This window comes from Podarcis erhardii (genome assembly GCF_964252035.2).
Source record: "Podarcis erhardii genome assembly, chromosome: 8".
In the NCBI taxonomy this organism is placed as follows: Eukaryota; Metazoa; Chordata; class Lepidosauria; order Squamata; family Lacertidae; genus Podarcis; species Podarcis erhardii.
Genome location: NC_138499.1, coordinates 58668088 through 58683116, shown reverse-complemented (window position 1 = coordinate 58683116; position 15029 = coordinate 58668088). Strand labels below are relative to the sequence as shown.

General features: G+C 45.8%; 1 protein-coding gene across 6 annotated transcripts in view; it reads right to left on the bottom strand.

Moving 5' to 3' along the window:
• Positions 1-15029, bottom strand: part of KCNG2 (potassium voltage-gated channel modifier subfamily G member 2) — a 53046-nt gene that overhangs the window by 13816 nt on the left and 24201 nt on the right. For all 6 annotated transcript variants that reach the window (XM_081873431.1, XM_081873426.1, XM_081873428.1 and 3 more), the window contains exon 2: positions 130-962. In XM_081873431.1, the coding sequence (XP_081729557.1) occupies positions 130-885 (756 nt within the window). In that variant the 5' untranslated portion in view covers positions 886-962. The remainder of the gene's footprint in view (positions 1-129; positions 963-15029) is intronic.

Below are 15029 nucleotides of genomic sequence, written 5' to 3'. Positions count from 1 at the left end.
TCATCTACAGAAAACAGAAACTGATGCACCAATTGGGATGTATGCTGGGGATGAGGTGGAAACTTCACCAGCACTTTATGTTATTTTCAGCATCATTACTTTTTATAAAATGCATTTCTGTTCACTTACCCGGTCTTCTTCTTCTCTGAGATCTGGCATGGTGCTAATACAGAGACTAACTGCAGTGATGGCAACAAAGGAAACGGATATGCAAGCAAAGATCTTTCCAGGGATCCCCGAGTGAGGATTTTCCACCATATCCCTGAGCTTTCTCATGCAGAACTGCAAACGGCTACTGTCCTCGAAGGCACATTGTGGCTCTTCACTAGCTAGCATTTCCTCTTCAAACAGGGCAGCCTCCGCCATCTCTTCCTCTTTTTGTCTCAGCCTTTTTTTACAGCACCACTCCAGGTGTTCCTCTTCTATCCCCCAGTAAACCAGCTCATCTTGGAAAGAGAGGGCACACATTTCTCTCAGGAGCCTGAGCTTCCCAGCCGTCACAAAAGTCATGATGGTCCTGAAGGCACACGGGTTGCGGTCAAAGAAAAACTCGTTGCAATTGACATCATAGTCATCACAGATATCCATGATCTCTTCGTAGTTGTTACACGATTTTAACTTCCCAAGCCTGGTCAAGGGGCAATTCTCTAATGTGGTCCATGGGATTCTGTATTTGATGCCACCTACATTGATGATCACATACGCAGTTCGGTCCTCTCGGTGGGCAAAGCAACACAAGTCTTCCCCAGGACGCAGAAGTGTGGCCTTTTTGTAGAAGAATCCTTTCTTTGCCTGCACTTCGCAAAGCGTCTCCAAGTTGTTGTAAGAATATGAGGTGAATTCGGGATCTGTGGGCCCAGGGAGCAATGCCATTTCCTGATACATTTGTTACGTTCATGGGGGTGCCTAGCCTATTCAAAGAAATGGTAGTTTCTTGACTGGTGGGGACACAAAAGGCCAGTCTAAAAAGAAAGCAAGAGTGGCAGAGTTAGCATTTTTATATGACAAAACAAATCTCATCTGCATTTCTTAAAACTTTGAGCACCTCTGCTGCAATCATTCTAACTTCCTATTGCCCTTAGAGAAAAGGAAAACAGGATTTTTGAACATCTGAATGTAGCACATAAAATAAGCAATGACACATCATTTGCAAGAGAAGCTTGCGGGATCAGGAGCAGGAGACCTGCAGCCAGCAAGGTCCAAAGCATGGGATGATACAATAGACACACTGGACAAACATCTTGGGTTCAAATAGACCACAACTTTATTGATTACAAATGTAAGTAGGCTTTGACATAGGCAGTGGGTATGTACAGTGGGACCTCGGGTTACAACACCTCGGGTTACAAACACTTTGGGTTACAGACTCCACTAACCCAGAAGTAGTACCTCAGGTTAAGAACTTTACCTCAGGATAAGAACAGAAATCTCACGCTGGCAGCAGGAGGCCCCATTAGATAAAATGGTACCTCAGGTTAAGAATGGTTTCAGGTTAAGTTCATAACCAGAGGTACCACTATATCCTGAATCATTCAGCCCGACTGCTGGTTTAATATTTTGCAGGGTCTGTCCTGGGTTAAGAATCGCTATGTGACAATACGGGTGATCCCTCTAAGACCGTCATTCAGCTGGGGGTGTGTGTTTCCATGGCTCATTGGCCTCCTTTGGACATCTGGCGAGCACCTGCACCTGGACCCCTTTAATGGGTTAACCCCAATTACCTGAAGCAGGAGAGGGTGGGCTCCCAGCCCCCCCTCCTAGATTAAGGCTCCAGCCCAAGGATACCCACCATGAGGTAGGCAAAACTGCCTGACAGGCCCAATTTGTCTCCCTGGTTCTGAATATGCAACCAACTATTTCCATAGAAAGGTCTTATGAAGGACCTGCCCTCTCACCTTCAGGCAGGACCATATGCTACATAGGATGGGAGGATAGGGAATCCAGGTCCAACTGAGCTGGTGAGTCTGGGTGATGCTTCTTTATACGCCTCATGAGCAGACCCAAGTGAACACTAGGGGCTGAAGTCTTCACTCAGGTCCACAATGAAAGCCATGCCCCTTTACTTGCCCATGATAGCTCCATTTAAATACCGTATTTTTCACCCCATAGGACGCGCCGCCCTATAGGACGCACCTAGTTTTTTTGGGGGGGGGGAGAAAGAAAAAAAAATATTTTCCCCCCCCCAGGCACGGGGCTGGCGCAGGGGAGGCCCGAGCTTCCCCCGACCCCAGCCCCCAGAAGAGCCTGCTATCCGCAAGCCTAGGGAGCCGCGCCGGTCTCCCCAGGATTGCGGACAGCTGTGCAAAGCCCGGGCGCACTGAGGCTTCCTAATGCAGGCAGCTCTGCGCAACCCTCCGGAGCCCGGGAGGGCAGGCAGCTCTGCGCGACCCTTCAGAGGCCGGCGCAGCTTGGCGCCGGGCTGCGGAGGGATGCGCAGAGCTGTGCGGAGCCCGGGAGGGCAGGCAGCTCTGCACGACCCTCCGAAGGCCGACGCGGCTTCGCGCCGGGCTCCGGAGGGTTGCGCAGAGCTTCCTGAAGCCTGGAGAGCGAGAGCCTCTCGCTCCCCAGGCTTCAGCGAAAGCCTGTATTCGCCCCATAGGACGCACCCACATTTCCCCTTCATTTTTGGAGGGGGAAAAGTGCGTCCTATAGGGCGAAAAATACGGTACATGCCCCAGCAACCCACATGGCCAGAGGAGAAGGGAGTCTTGTCCCCCCGCAAGGCCGTGTGGGACCAAAAGTTTGTCCCTGGCTCGGACTGCGATCATCCTGGGTTGCAGTCACCACTCACCATCAGTAAGTGGTCCTTAAAGCTCATCTACAATGACAAAAGGTACTTTAACCATCCATTAACTAGTGAGATATACTGATGTAAGTTTGTGGAATGTGATTTATTATATAGTGGTACCTCGGGTTACATACGCTTCAGGTTACAGACTCCGCTAACCCGGAAATAGTACCTCGGGTTAAGAACTTTGCTTCAGGATGAGAACAGAAATCGTGCTCCGGCGGCGCGGCAGCAGCAGCAGCAGGAGGCCCCATTAGCTAAAGTGGTGCTTCAAGTTAAGAACAGTTTCAGGTTAAGAACGGACCTCCGGAACGAATTAAGTACTTAACCCGAGGTACCACTGTATTGTGTATTCTTTACTTTAAAAATATTATTTGTACATGTACTAAAAATATTTTAAACATTTAAAGTAATTTAATCAAACCATCTAAACAATAATGTTTACCTAAACTTGCTTAAACTACACAAGACGAAATAATGTTTAGTCACTGTGACAACATAAATGTATTAATGAAGAGACAAAAAGCTGCCCTAGACCAATTAAGCCACACAATGCAGAGCACAAGTGGAGTGGAAACAGCAAGTGTCATAACTGCAAAGTGCATGAAGAACAAACAAGTCCAGACAACTTACATTAGGAAAGGGCACTGTCAACACAATTGCATGCTTCGTCTAAGATAAAATATTCAGAGCTAAATATGTGGGTGCCATCTTTCCAATGTATTCCTTGCATTGTATCTCAAGAGTTGAGAAGACCAGAACATGATTTCTTTTTTCCATTTCAGCATACTTAGAACAAGTGTTCATGTATCTAAACACCAAAAGAATATGGTAAACAATCTTGTTTTGGCATGAATGCTGATGTGTGTATATTTTACTTTACAGGTATGTCTGGCTTGCTACTTCCATTCCACAAACAGTGACGATTATAGTCTTTCATTTGTGTATATAAACTTAATGACAAAAATGCATTAGATCTACAGCTGTTTTACATCTTCACTCGACAACCTCAGGCACTTGATAATTTAATTCCCAATATTTTAAAAACACAGGCATGGAGGAAAAGCTAAAAAGTTGCTGAAGCACTTGTTGCTGTTATGAATGGAATGTTTCCTGCTGCCAAATATGACTCAAAATATAAAGGTGGGAAGCAAAATTACATCCACTGACCTATGGCCCCAACCTATATTCTCAAGGCAGGGGTAGCCAAGGTAGAGTCCTCCAGATGTTAGCTTACAACTCCCATAATCTCTGACTAATGTAGCCAGTGGTCAGGGAAAATGGAAGTTGCAGTTCAAATCCATCTGGAGGGTACCACATTGGTTCTAAAATACAGGAACTGCTATTTGCCTTTAGCCAGGGATAGCCAGAGAAGATGGGGACTCTCATGGAACTCTGGCCCTTTTTCTTCCTACCAAACGAGTTTCAGTCTTGGAGTACCTATATCTGGAAAAAATAATAATAATAATCCATTGCATTGCTAACATTTAATTGACCAGTTAAACCACAGAGCCTAGGACTTGCTGATCAGAAGGTCGGCGGTTCGAATCCCCACGACGGGGTGAGCTCCCGTTGCTTGGTCCCTGCTCCTACCAACCTAGCAGTTCGAAAGCACGTCAAAGTACAAGTAGATAAATAGGTACCGCTCCGGCGGGAAGGTAAATGGCGTTTCTGTGCGCTGCTCTAGTTTGCCAGAAGCGGCTTAGTCATGCTGGCCACATGACCTGGAAGTTTTATGCCGGCTCCCTCGACCAATAAAGCGAGATGAGCGCCGCAACCCCAGAGTCGGTCACGACTGGACCTAATGGTCAGGGGTCCCTTTACCTTTACCTAACATGTTGATTGTACCTTGAAGTTAACTTCTTCATGTTACTTCCCCTTAATCTAGATCAAAAGGAGCATCCAAACAGTTCAGTTGGGCTCAGAGGAACTTTGCAATATGAATACCAATGCAGTGCTATATTTATCAGCCGCATACATGGAAGCCTGCATCCACATACAAATCTCTTTTGGTAGATCAAGGCAAATGTCTGTGAATAAGAGCCATTCTACTCTTAATATGACACTAACCTAAAACAAGCTTGAAAGTAGATACATAAATTGCAGGTTAACATACAAATACAATTCTTTCTCTAACATCAGAATATAATATACCGTAAGCCTGTTCAAGCTTATGAGCAAGAGTCCCATGGAACAGAATGCATTTCAAAACACAGTTTATTTTGTTGTGATTTAAAGCCACAAACATGAAACATACATAAAAACCAGAATGTGAGGAGTTCTCTCCAGAGAAATAGGAGAGTTCATTCAGAGTATATGGTAGCCTGCAGTGATTAGTGTCATATAACAGCATCAGCTAGGAAATATTATTACTCACAATAAGCAATTTCTATATCACACTGTCATAACATTGATTGATTCATGCCCTAGCAGTAGCGAAACATCACAGAAGCTACTGTACTTTTCCGTCTATAAGACGATGTTTTTTTACCTTAAAACAACACTTAAAAATTGGGGTAGTCTTAAACATGGGTAGTGCAGAGGGAAATGATTTCTGTCTTGAGTAGTAGATTGTCACTGGTGTTATTGCTGCGACAACGTCTGTTTGTGATTGGGCGCTGCTGCGGCAATGTCCGCTTGTGATTGGGCGCTGCTGCGACAATGTCCGCTTGTGATTAGGTGTTGCTGTGACAATGTCCGCTTGTGATTGGGCGCTGCTGTGACAATGGCAGCTGGTGATTGGGCTCTGCTGCGGCAATTGGGCGTGGGACTGGCGGCTGCTGGTGTCGATCGGAAATATGATAGGAGGTTTCTACATTGCGTTCGATCGCAAGCGTTTGGAATTTGGGTGAGCTTTTTTCCGGCATTTCTCCCATTCTGGATAATCTCCCCCCATTTTCTTAATACAGTGGTGCCCCGCAAGACGAATGCCTCGCAAGACGGAAAACCCGCTAGACGTAAGGGTTTTCCGTTTTGGAGGTGCTTCGCAAAATGAATTTCCTATGGGCTTGCTTCGCAAGACAAAAATGTCTTGCGAGTTCCTGCGGGTTTTTTTTCCTCCCCCCCCCTTTTTCTAAGCCGCTAAGCCACTTATCTGCTTATCCGCTAAGCCGCTAAAAGCCGCTAAGCCGTCAATGGGCTTGCTTCGCAAGACGAAAAAACCGCTAGACGAAGAGACTCGCGGAACAGATTAATTTCGTCTTGCGAGGCACCACTGTATTGAGTCCCAAAAATTAGGGGGTGTCTTATCCATGGGGGTGTCCTATAGACAGAAAAGTACGGTGATTTGAGGACAAACCTTGGGTAGTACTGAAGTTGCATCACTAACCTAAAATGCAAAAGCTTCCAGGTGTATCATATAGGATGCTGCAAATGAAATGGATTACAAGTAGAGATACCTGTACTAATAACATGCCCAGATCTATGCTAGCAGGGCTTATTTTATTTTTTGGCACTGCTCCCCAAGATACAATTGCATAACAGCACCAAATACTACCATATAATAATTCTATCACGCACCACTTACAAGAAAAGTAACTTTAGAGGTATTCCTACAGCAAACCTCAATCTAGTAATCTGAGCATTAGGGCATTAAATTATTTTATTATGGGTTAGAGCAAGTCTCCACTTTTTGACTTCTCTCAGGGAAAACCTTACTGCTTAGTGAGTTGTCATCTGTATTGGGCCAATATAATTGGGCCATATTAACATCATGGAAACCCCAGGACTGGTTGACACTTGACGACTGACAGCTGTGATCTCAGTGTGTCTGAGATACAGACTAAGGTCGCCATCTTTTTAACAACCATCTTCTACCTTTTACTGTATAGTGTGGCATACACAAATTAAGCAGGTGAAGCTTTTCCATTAAGTTTATCAATATGCCTCACGAAAAGCCTCACTTGCTTCATTTGTTAGAAGCGCAATGTCACGGCCTCTGAGAAGTCACCAACCATAGTAAACATCTCCACATGCTCACCCACTAAACAACTGCCTGAGAGTGAGTCTTGTAGGCATAAACTACTTCGAAGAAGATGCCACATTAGAAAAATGTGAAGAAGAAGAGGAGGAGGAGGAAAGGAAAGTCTGTGAATGTGAGTTTGTAGAGTGGTTTTACAGCAGTCATTCAAAGAGCTTTGTGCCACTGCTATGTCCAGTGTAATCCCTTTCCAAAAGGCCACATTTCAACTGCCCTGCAATAGTTGCTGGAGTTGGAACCAGAGGCTAATTAATAATTTGTGGTTGTAACAAGTGAGAAGAGGTCATGGCTGTGTTTCTGCAGAACTCCACAGGCCAAAGGCCAAAAGAACATGCTTCAGGCAGACATAGCTAGGCAAATGCCTCATTGTTGCAAATGGCGGTAGAACTTCATTCTAGCAACACCAGGGCATAAGTTGTCAGCATGTCATATTCTCCAGGGACCCTTGAAATAGGAAGGTTACCTTGTAACTGATGAGTTTAGAAGCAAATCTTCTGGTTCAAGGAATAATCAGGGATTTTTCACAAAGCACAAGCTGGTTATTCACATTTCAAGTATAATTTTCAAGGCTTCATTACTAAAGGGGCATGCCCTCTATACAAAGAGCATTCATCTGTTTGGAAATATGTCAAATTGCCTTCCACTTCCAACTTGGAATGCAATAGGATGGAAGAAAACATCATAATTTCTTCTTTAGAAATAACAAACTGAACCTGTTATAGAGGCCTTTTTTTGTAAAAAATCTCTGTGAGTGACAGGGTTTTGTTTCTGTGCATTTATTTTCAGCTGCAAAGGATATGTTGTTTCTCAAAAAGCATATATTGTTCTGCTACACATATTGAAATCACTCTGTGTCAGTTCAAAATGCCCCACTTCATGCTTGCCAAGGTTTTTATTCCTCTCACCCCATCAATGGTGTCATGTTTGAAAATCCTATTACAATTGGGGGAAAATAATCTGCGCTTTCAATTCCTTCAAACAAAAAAACCAGCCAAGCACCTTCTTTTCAACAGATGTTACTAAGAGATATGCTGTACCATAATGTGAGACCTAGTTCATGATATAAAAAAGAGATGCATTCAGAGGAATCTGTACCAAAGGCACACACACATCCATTCAGCAACCATGACCCGGAAAATCTAAGTAGACAAACTCAAAAACTCTCACCTGTTCTTAGAGACAGTTCTTATCCTTCCATGCATGCACATACATCTAGTGTGTTGTCTGAATCAAATGTCTGTAGATGGGAGAAATACAGATTGCCCCATCCAATCAATTTTTTGAGAAAGGTTTTGGAACACAACATAAATGTGTTCATCTGACCCTAGCAGCAAGACAGGCTCTCATGAACCTGAAACAGCCTGCATGCAAATTAGGCTGCATGAACAATCCTATTTACAGTGGGACCACCAATTATGCAAGGGTTCTCTGTCTCTTGAGAAGAAGCAGTGATGCTACTGGCTAGAGGTAAAGTGAGTGGCAGTGCCCCACCATGCTTTTACTGGCTACCTCACCACTTTCCCCTTTTTGGAAAGGAAAACTCGGAAAGCTCCTACTTCATACTCCTGATAAGAATCAGTTAAGCAGGGAAATGAGCTCTTGAGTTGGAACTAGGGGTGGATAAATTGGTCAATTCTTGTTTCTCATTTTTCCAATCTGAAGATCAGTTCTTCCAAATGTGCACATCAGTATGCATTTTGTTTTTTTAAAAAAAGTTCTCATGAAAATTGATCAGCACTTTAGGGTGAATTACTCCTAATATATCCTTTCTGTGTGCAATTTTACCTAATGCACATATTTTTCCCAAAGCAATTTCCCTTAATATAATGCATTTTTAATGCTATCTTCACTATGCATTTTTATGCACACTTTAGCATCGTATGTGCATTTTTGTACACGTTTTTGCTCCTCCTTTCCTTTATCTAAAGAAAACCTAGGCTGTCCATAAAGTAACTTAAAACTAAAAAAACAATTGTGCAGATTGCCAACAGAGGTGCAGGTTTCCACCCCACCCTACCCCAGTATTTAGCACTGTCCGTCACATATACAGCTATCTCCTTGGTGGGCAGAAGTTCATTGGTGTGCCCAAGGTGTAAAGAGATCCTGGCTCCCTTGGTAACAAATTCACATGGCATGGAGAAAGCGGATAGAGAAAATTCTCTCTCCCACTCTCATAATACCAGAACTTGTGGACATCCAAAGGAAGTACTTATTCATGCAGGGCATAGCTAAACTATTTGCTTTGTAATTGAGACTGCCAGTGTGGTGCAGTGGTTAGGAGAGGTGGACTCGTAATCTGGGGAACCGGTTCGCTTCCCTGCTCCTCCACATGCAGCTGCTGGGTGACCTTGGGCTAGCCACACTGAATTCTCTCAAGCCTCACTCACCTCACAGAGTATTTGTTTTGGGGGAGGAAGGGAAAGGAGATTGTTAGCTGCTTTGAGACACCTTAGGGTAGTGATAAAGCGGGATATCAAATCCAAACTCCTCCTCCTCTTCTTCTATGGAACTCGCTCTCACAAAAAGGCAGTGATGGCCATCAACCTGGATGGTTTTAAAAGAGGAATGGGCAAATTCATGGAAGACAAGGCTATCAACAGTTATTAGCCACAGTGGCTATGTTCGACCTCCACTGTCAGAAGCAGTATGCGTCTGAATATCAGTTTCTGGGAACTGCAAGTGTTCAGGGTACTGTTGTGCTCATGTCCTGCTTGCAGGCTTCTAAGCAGGCATCTGACTGGCCACTGTAAAAACAGGATGTTGGACTAGATGGGCCACTGGCTTAACTCAGCAGGTTCATTCTTTGGCAGGAGAAGTGCATTGCATGAATGTTGAAGGATGGCTATGTTTTAGAAAGTGTGAATTAGGTAGGTTCACCTTTATATGTGAACTGAATCAAAAAAATTTCCCCAACCCTAGTTAGGACAAATATTAAAAACCTAAACAGCACCTGCAGAAAACTTGCGGCTTTTGCCTAAGGAACGTAAATTATGACACACTTTTAATCCCATTTTTAATAATGAATAATTTTAATTGTAAATTTTATCTTACTGTTGTATAGGCTGATTTTTTAAGATTCTGCTTGCCTCATATGTGTCAGCTCTATTAGCTTAACCTAAAATCTAAGTCACCGATATGGCGTTAATGAACTTTCCATATGCAAGGACAGAAGGAACAAAAACAGTTAAATGTTGGGCACCCTAATCTTTCACTAAAAACAGCAGAAAAGTACTTGGAACCCTGTGTGCTGATTCTATATAGTTAGCAGTGCACATTATAAAGCTAGCTGACATTGTAAAAGCTGAAATGACTTCCTTTTGTAAAAAAAGGGAGAGATGTGAATGCCTTCCCGTATTTTATGATTCACGAAACTCCTACAGTAAATTGCTAGCTCTGTGTAGTGCTTATGGGGGCATTTTTGTGGTGGTAAATGATAGCTGCAAGATCTATGAGGGAACCAAAGCGCAAGGAAAATAGTGGATAAAAGTGGATAAGCTTACAATTATTTCAAAAGGGAGTGGGCAGAAAGAGCATTCTGCTAAACCTCTGGTGGTCAACTAAAGAATGCAAACCGGAAGTCTGACATATTATCATAAGCCAAGATCATTTTGTGGTTAGCAGTGTATGTACAGAAGCTGTCACTATTAGTGGGAAGGGAAACAACAGGCAAGTAATCTCATGAAAAATTCTAGGAAGAATGCATCAGTGAGGAAAGATGATATACATGTAGAATATGATGTTTGATGGGAAATCAGCAGAGCTTATTTCCTAGTAAAATATATTCATGATTGAGCCATAACAATTAAAGCCTACATCCTATATTGAAGTCAATTGTGAAACTCCAGGGACTGAACCATAACTCTACTATTTTACAAATTATAACCAACCAGCATTCTTGCGGTTGCCATTTGTATAATAGGTGATATACTCTCCCTCCCAAGCCCACCTCTCAAAGACGGCTGCCGCAGAGGAAGAGATAAGAAGCAGGACAATTCCACTGGCTCTGCTGAGACACTAACGGCCTTTGACTCTACCTCTCGCTAACTCGTCACCTAGCAGCAGCCATTCCACCAGGTTACAGAAGAGGTGGACGGTAGGGTTATTTCCCCCTGGAAATGCACAAATCTTACGAATCCACATTTCATAATGCACAAAGCCATATTTAATAAAGAACAACAGCTTGAATTAAAACCCATTTAACCATTCTAAATAAATCTGAATAGCTAGACATAAATGCTACACAGGACTGGCTATAAGAATGTTGGTCTTAATCTTAACAGTCCTGTGTACTTTTTACACAGTTTAAGAGGCACACATAACCTCTTAAAACGAGGACTGCACTAGGCATGAGAAATGCATTAAATTTTATCTTTTCCATTCCTGTTTTCTAAACCAAGCTGCAGGCTTGTAAATACCATTATTTATTCAGTAAATGTAAAACGTAGAGAAGCAAATAAGCAAGCAGGCTCACATTATGTCCAATAGAGAAGAGTATCAGTTGCCAACCTTTGGGCCCATTTCCAAACTGGATAAACTCCCATGGACACTACATTCACCACAACCTATTCTGTCAGCCACAATCAAATGCTTCTTACAAGCCTTCTTTCCATTTTCAGCAGGGAGAGGGGGCACCAAGGGTGTAAGAGAAAGCCTCTACAGGCACCCATAGGTACCATGTTGGCTATCCCTAGAGAAGAATATGAATTTGAGACACTTTGGATATCTGACACAAATACCTTTTAAATGCATGAAAATTGCACAGCACCAGACCTTGCAGGACTGAGACTTTTATCTATATACTTTTGGAGAAATTTAAAAGGGGTTCCTAGGCTGGATATAGACATGTCAAAGAAGTGATTCCGTTAAATGCATTGTAAACTCATACAGGGAAATCTGGTAGGGAAAGATGGGACTCCACAGCGCCATCTGGAGTCACAGTGTTATATCACATATACAATGCATATACAGTGGTGCCCCGCAAGACGAACGCCTCGCAAGACAGAAAACCCGCTAGACGAAAGGGTTTTCCGTTTTGGAGGTGCTTCGCAAAACAAATTTCCCTATGGGCTTGCTTCGCAAGATGAAAATGTCTTGCGAGTTCCTGCGGGGTTCCCCCCCCCTTTTCCTAAGCCCTAAGCCGCTTATCAGCTGATCCCCTAAAAGCCGCTAAACCGCTAATAGCGCTAATCCACTAAGCTGTCAATGGGCTTGCTTCGCAAGACGAAAAAACCGCTATACGAAGAGCCTCACGGAACGGATTAATTTCGTCTTGCGAGGCACCACTGTAAAACACTTTTTCTTTACCAATCTAGCTGAGTCCTTAGATTGGAAGTATCCCTCACTGGAACCCAAAATAAAGCGATGCATGTTCCAACTGAAAATATAGGCCTTGACTGAAAGACAAATGTGCATAGGTTCAGCCTCAAAAATAAGGAGGCGGTTGCGAAGCAATGTTTCTTATACACTCCCCAAATACACCTGTGATTTCTAATCACCAATCAAAGGATCACAGCAATCTTAGCAGTTGCAACCCAATGTTACCATCCTAAACCTATCAAAACCATTTACCTCTTCAGAGGAGCCCTCATCATAATATCATCTAATCACATATACTCATTTTTCAGTATCTTTATTAAGATTTTGACTAATTTTCCTCTTCATTAAATATTTACCAATATCCTCTTTCATCTGCCTACAAAACAAAACAATTCAAGATTGCCTTGCCCATACCGCTCAGAAGTCCTGATTTAAGTGGGACATCCCGAAATTACAGAAGCCAATCCCAGCTTCTAATTGGATCCTGGAATGTCCCATTTTTTGGTCTGGCACTCTGGAACATGTCAGCTGAATGCCAGTCCAGAAAAAAAGCCCATTTTTCAGTCCAGCGTTCAGTCCAGAGCGCCAGACTGAAATGTGCTCATTTTTTCCTCTTGATTTTTGGTCTCGTTTCGCTCAGGATCTTCCTAATTTTGGTTCCCAGGCTGTTGGAGGGTATGCATGCCTAGCTCAGTGTTTCCCAACCTTTTTGGGGCAAAGGCACACTTGTTTCATGAAAAAAATCTCGAGGCACACCACCATTAGAAAATGTTTAAAAAATTAACTCTGTGCCTATATTGACTATATATAAAGTAACTCTCTTTAATAGGAATCAAATAAACACAAAGAAAGTATTTTATAATTACTTTATTATGAAATAGTAAGTACCGTATTTTTCGTCCCATAGGACGCTCCGTCCCATAGGACGCACCTACTTTTTTGATGGGGGAAATAAAGGAAAATTTTTTTCCCTTTATTTCCCCCCCAAAAAACCAGGTCGGGGAACAGTGGGATGGCGGTGCTGCGCCTCCCCGCTGTCCCCCGAGCTTGTGGGGCTGGCCCATGTCTGCCTGGCGCGAGGGGCACTCTGCTTCAGGGCGCCCCGCGCGTCCGGCGGCAGGCTACAGTCCGCAGCATGGGGAACCCTCTGTTTCAGGGCGCCCCATGCGCCCCCCGGGTGCGCAAGGCTTGCCAACACGAGCGCGGAGCACGGGGCGTCCTCCGAAGGGCGCCCCGTGCTCCGCGCGGCCAGCTGCCGCCCGCAAGCCTTGCGCTCCTGGGGGGAGATCCCCCGGGTGCGCAAGGCTGGCCAACACCAGCGCGGAGCACGGGGCGTCCTCTGGAGGGCGCCCCGTGCTCCGCGCTGCAGGCTGCTGCCCGCAAGCCTTGCGCTCCCGGGGGGAGATCCCCCGGGTGCGCAAGGCTAGCCGACACCAGCGCGGAGCACGGGGCGTCCTCCGAAGGGCGCCCCGTGCTCCGCGCTGCCAGCTGACGCCCGCAAGCCTTGCGCTCCCGGGGGGAGATCCCCCGGGTGCGCAAGGCTTGCGGACACCTGCGTGGAGCACGGGGCGTCCTCTGGAGGGCGCCCCGTGCTCCGCGCTGCAGGCTGCTGCCCGCAAGCCTTGCGCTCCCGGGGGGAGATCCCCCGGGTGCGCAAGGCTAGCCGACACCAGCGCGGAGCACGGGGCGTCCTCCGAAGGGCGCCCCGTGCTCCGCGCTGCCAGCTGACGCCCGCAAGCCTTGCGCTCCCGGGGGGAGATCCCCCGGGTGCGCAAGGCTTGCGGACACCTGCGTGGAGCACGGGGCGTCCTCTGGAGGGCGCCCCGTGCTCCGCGCTGCAGGCTGCTGCCCGCAAGCCTTGCGCTCCCGGGGGGAGATCCCCCGGGTGCGCAAGGCTGGCCGACACCAGCGCGGAGCACGGGGCGTCCTCCGAAGGGCGCCCCGTGCTCCGCGCTGCCAGCTGACGCCCGCAAGCCTTGCGCTCCCGGGGGGAGATCCCCCGGGTGCGCAAGGCTTGCGGACACCTGCGTGGAGCACGGGGCGTCCTCCGAAGGGCGCCCCGTGCTCCGCGCTGCCAGCTGACGCCCGCAAGCCTTGCGCTCTCGGGGGGAGGTCCCCCGGGTGCGCAGGGCTGGCCTACAACAGCGCGGAGCACGGGGCGATGGGATGTGGGAGGGAGCTCGCTCCCCGCCCCGCGTGTGCTCGCCGCCGCCGCCCCGCCTCTCGCCGCCCGACTCGCCCGCCTCCCTCCCACGGCACACCAGGCAACGTCTCGCGGCACACTAGTGTGCCGCGGAACACCGGTTGGGAAACACTGGCCTAGCTGATTTCCCCCCCCCCCCCAATGAATACAGTGCTCACTATGGATTCTAATCTTTTCAGTGTTCTGGAACAAACACCCACTAAATGCAGTACCTGAAAGCAGCTAGTTCTATACTGTAAAAGGTAGGCAGGGGCCTTTCCAATTTAGCTAGGCCACAGGCTCAAAATAAAATGGAATCATCACAACAATGCAGTTTTATGAAATTAATATTTTATCCATCCATGCAAATAGATATACCTACAGAATATTACGGAATGGGTTTTTTTTTTGGGGGGGGTGTCCCTACCTACCTACAGAACATTCATGTTATTTACTCAACAGATATTCACATTATTGGGCCCACTTAAAACACTGCATGCTTCCATTCCAATCCTAAATCGACACTGAAAATACCAAGGATCTTATCTCAAGTGAGAGAGATGAATGCAAAGATGGGGTGCCTACAATCAAGCTCCTAGCTTTCTGCATAGCAGATGCCTCCCACTGGGACACAGGTAGATCTAAAATGTTTTAGGAGGATAGAACTTTTTAAGAAAATCAACTGAAGCACTCTTAATTTTCCAGCAGCAGCAGCAGCTGCACCACGGTATGACATACTAGAAGAATCGAAGTCTTTCAGGCAA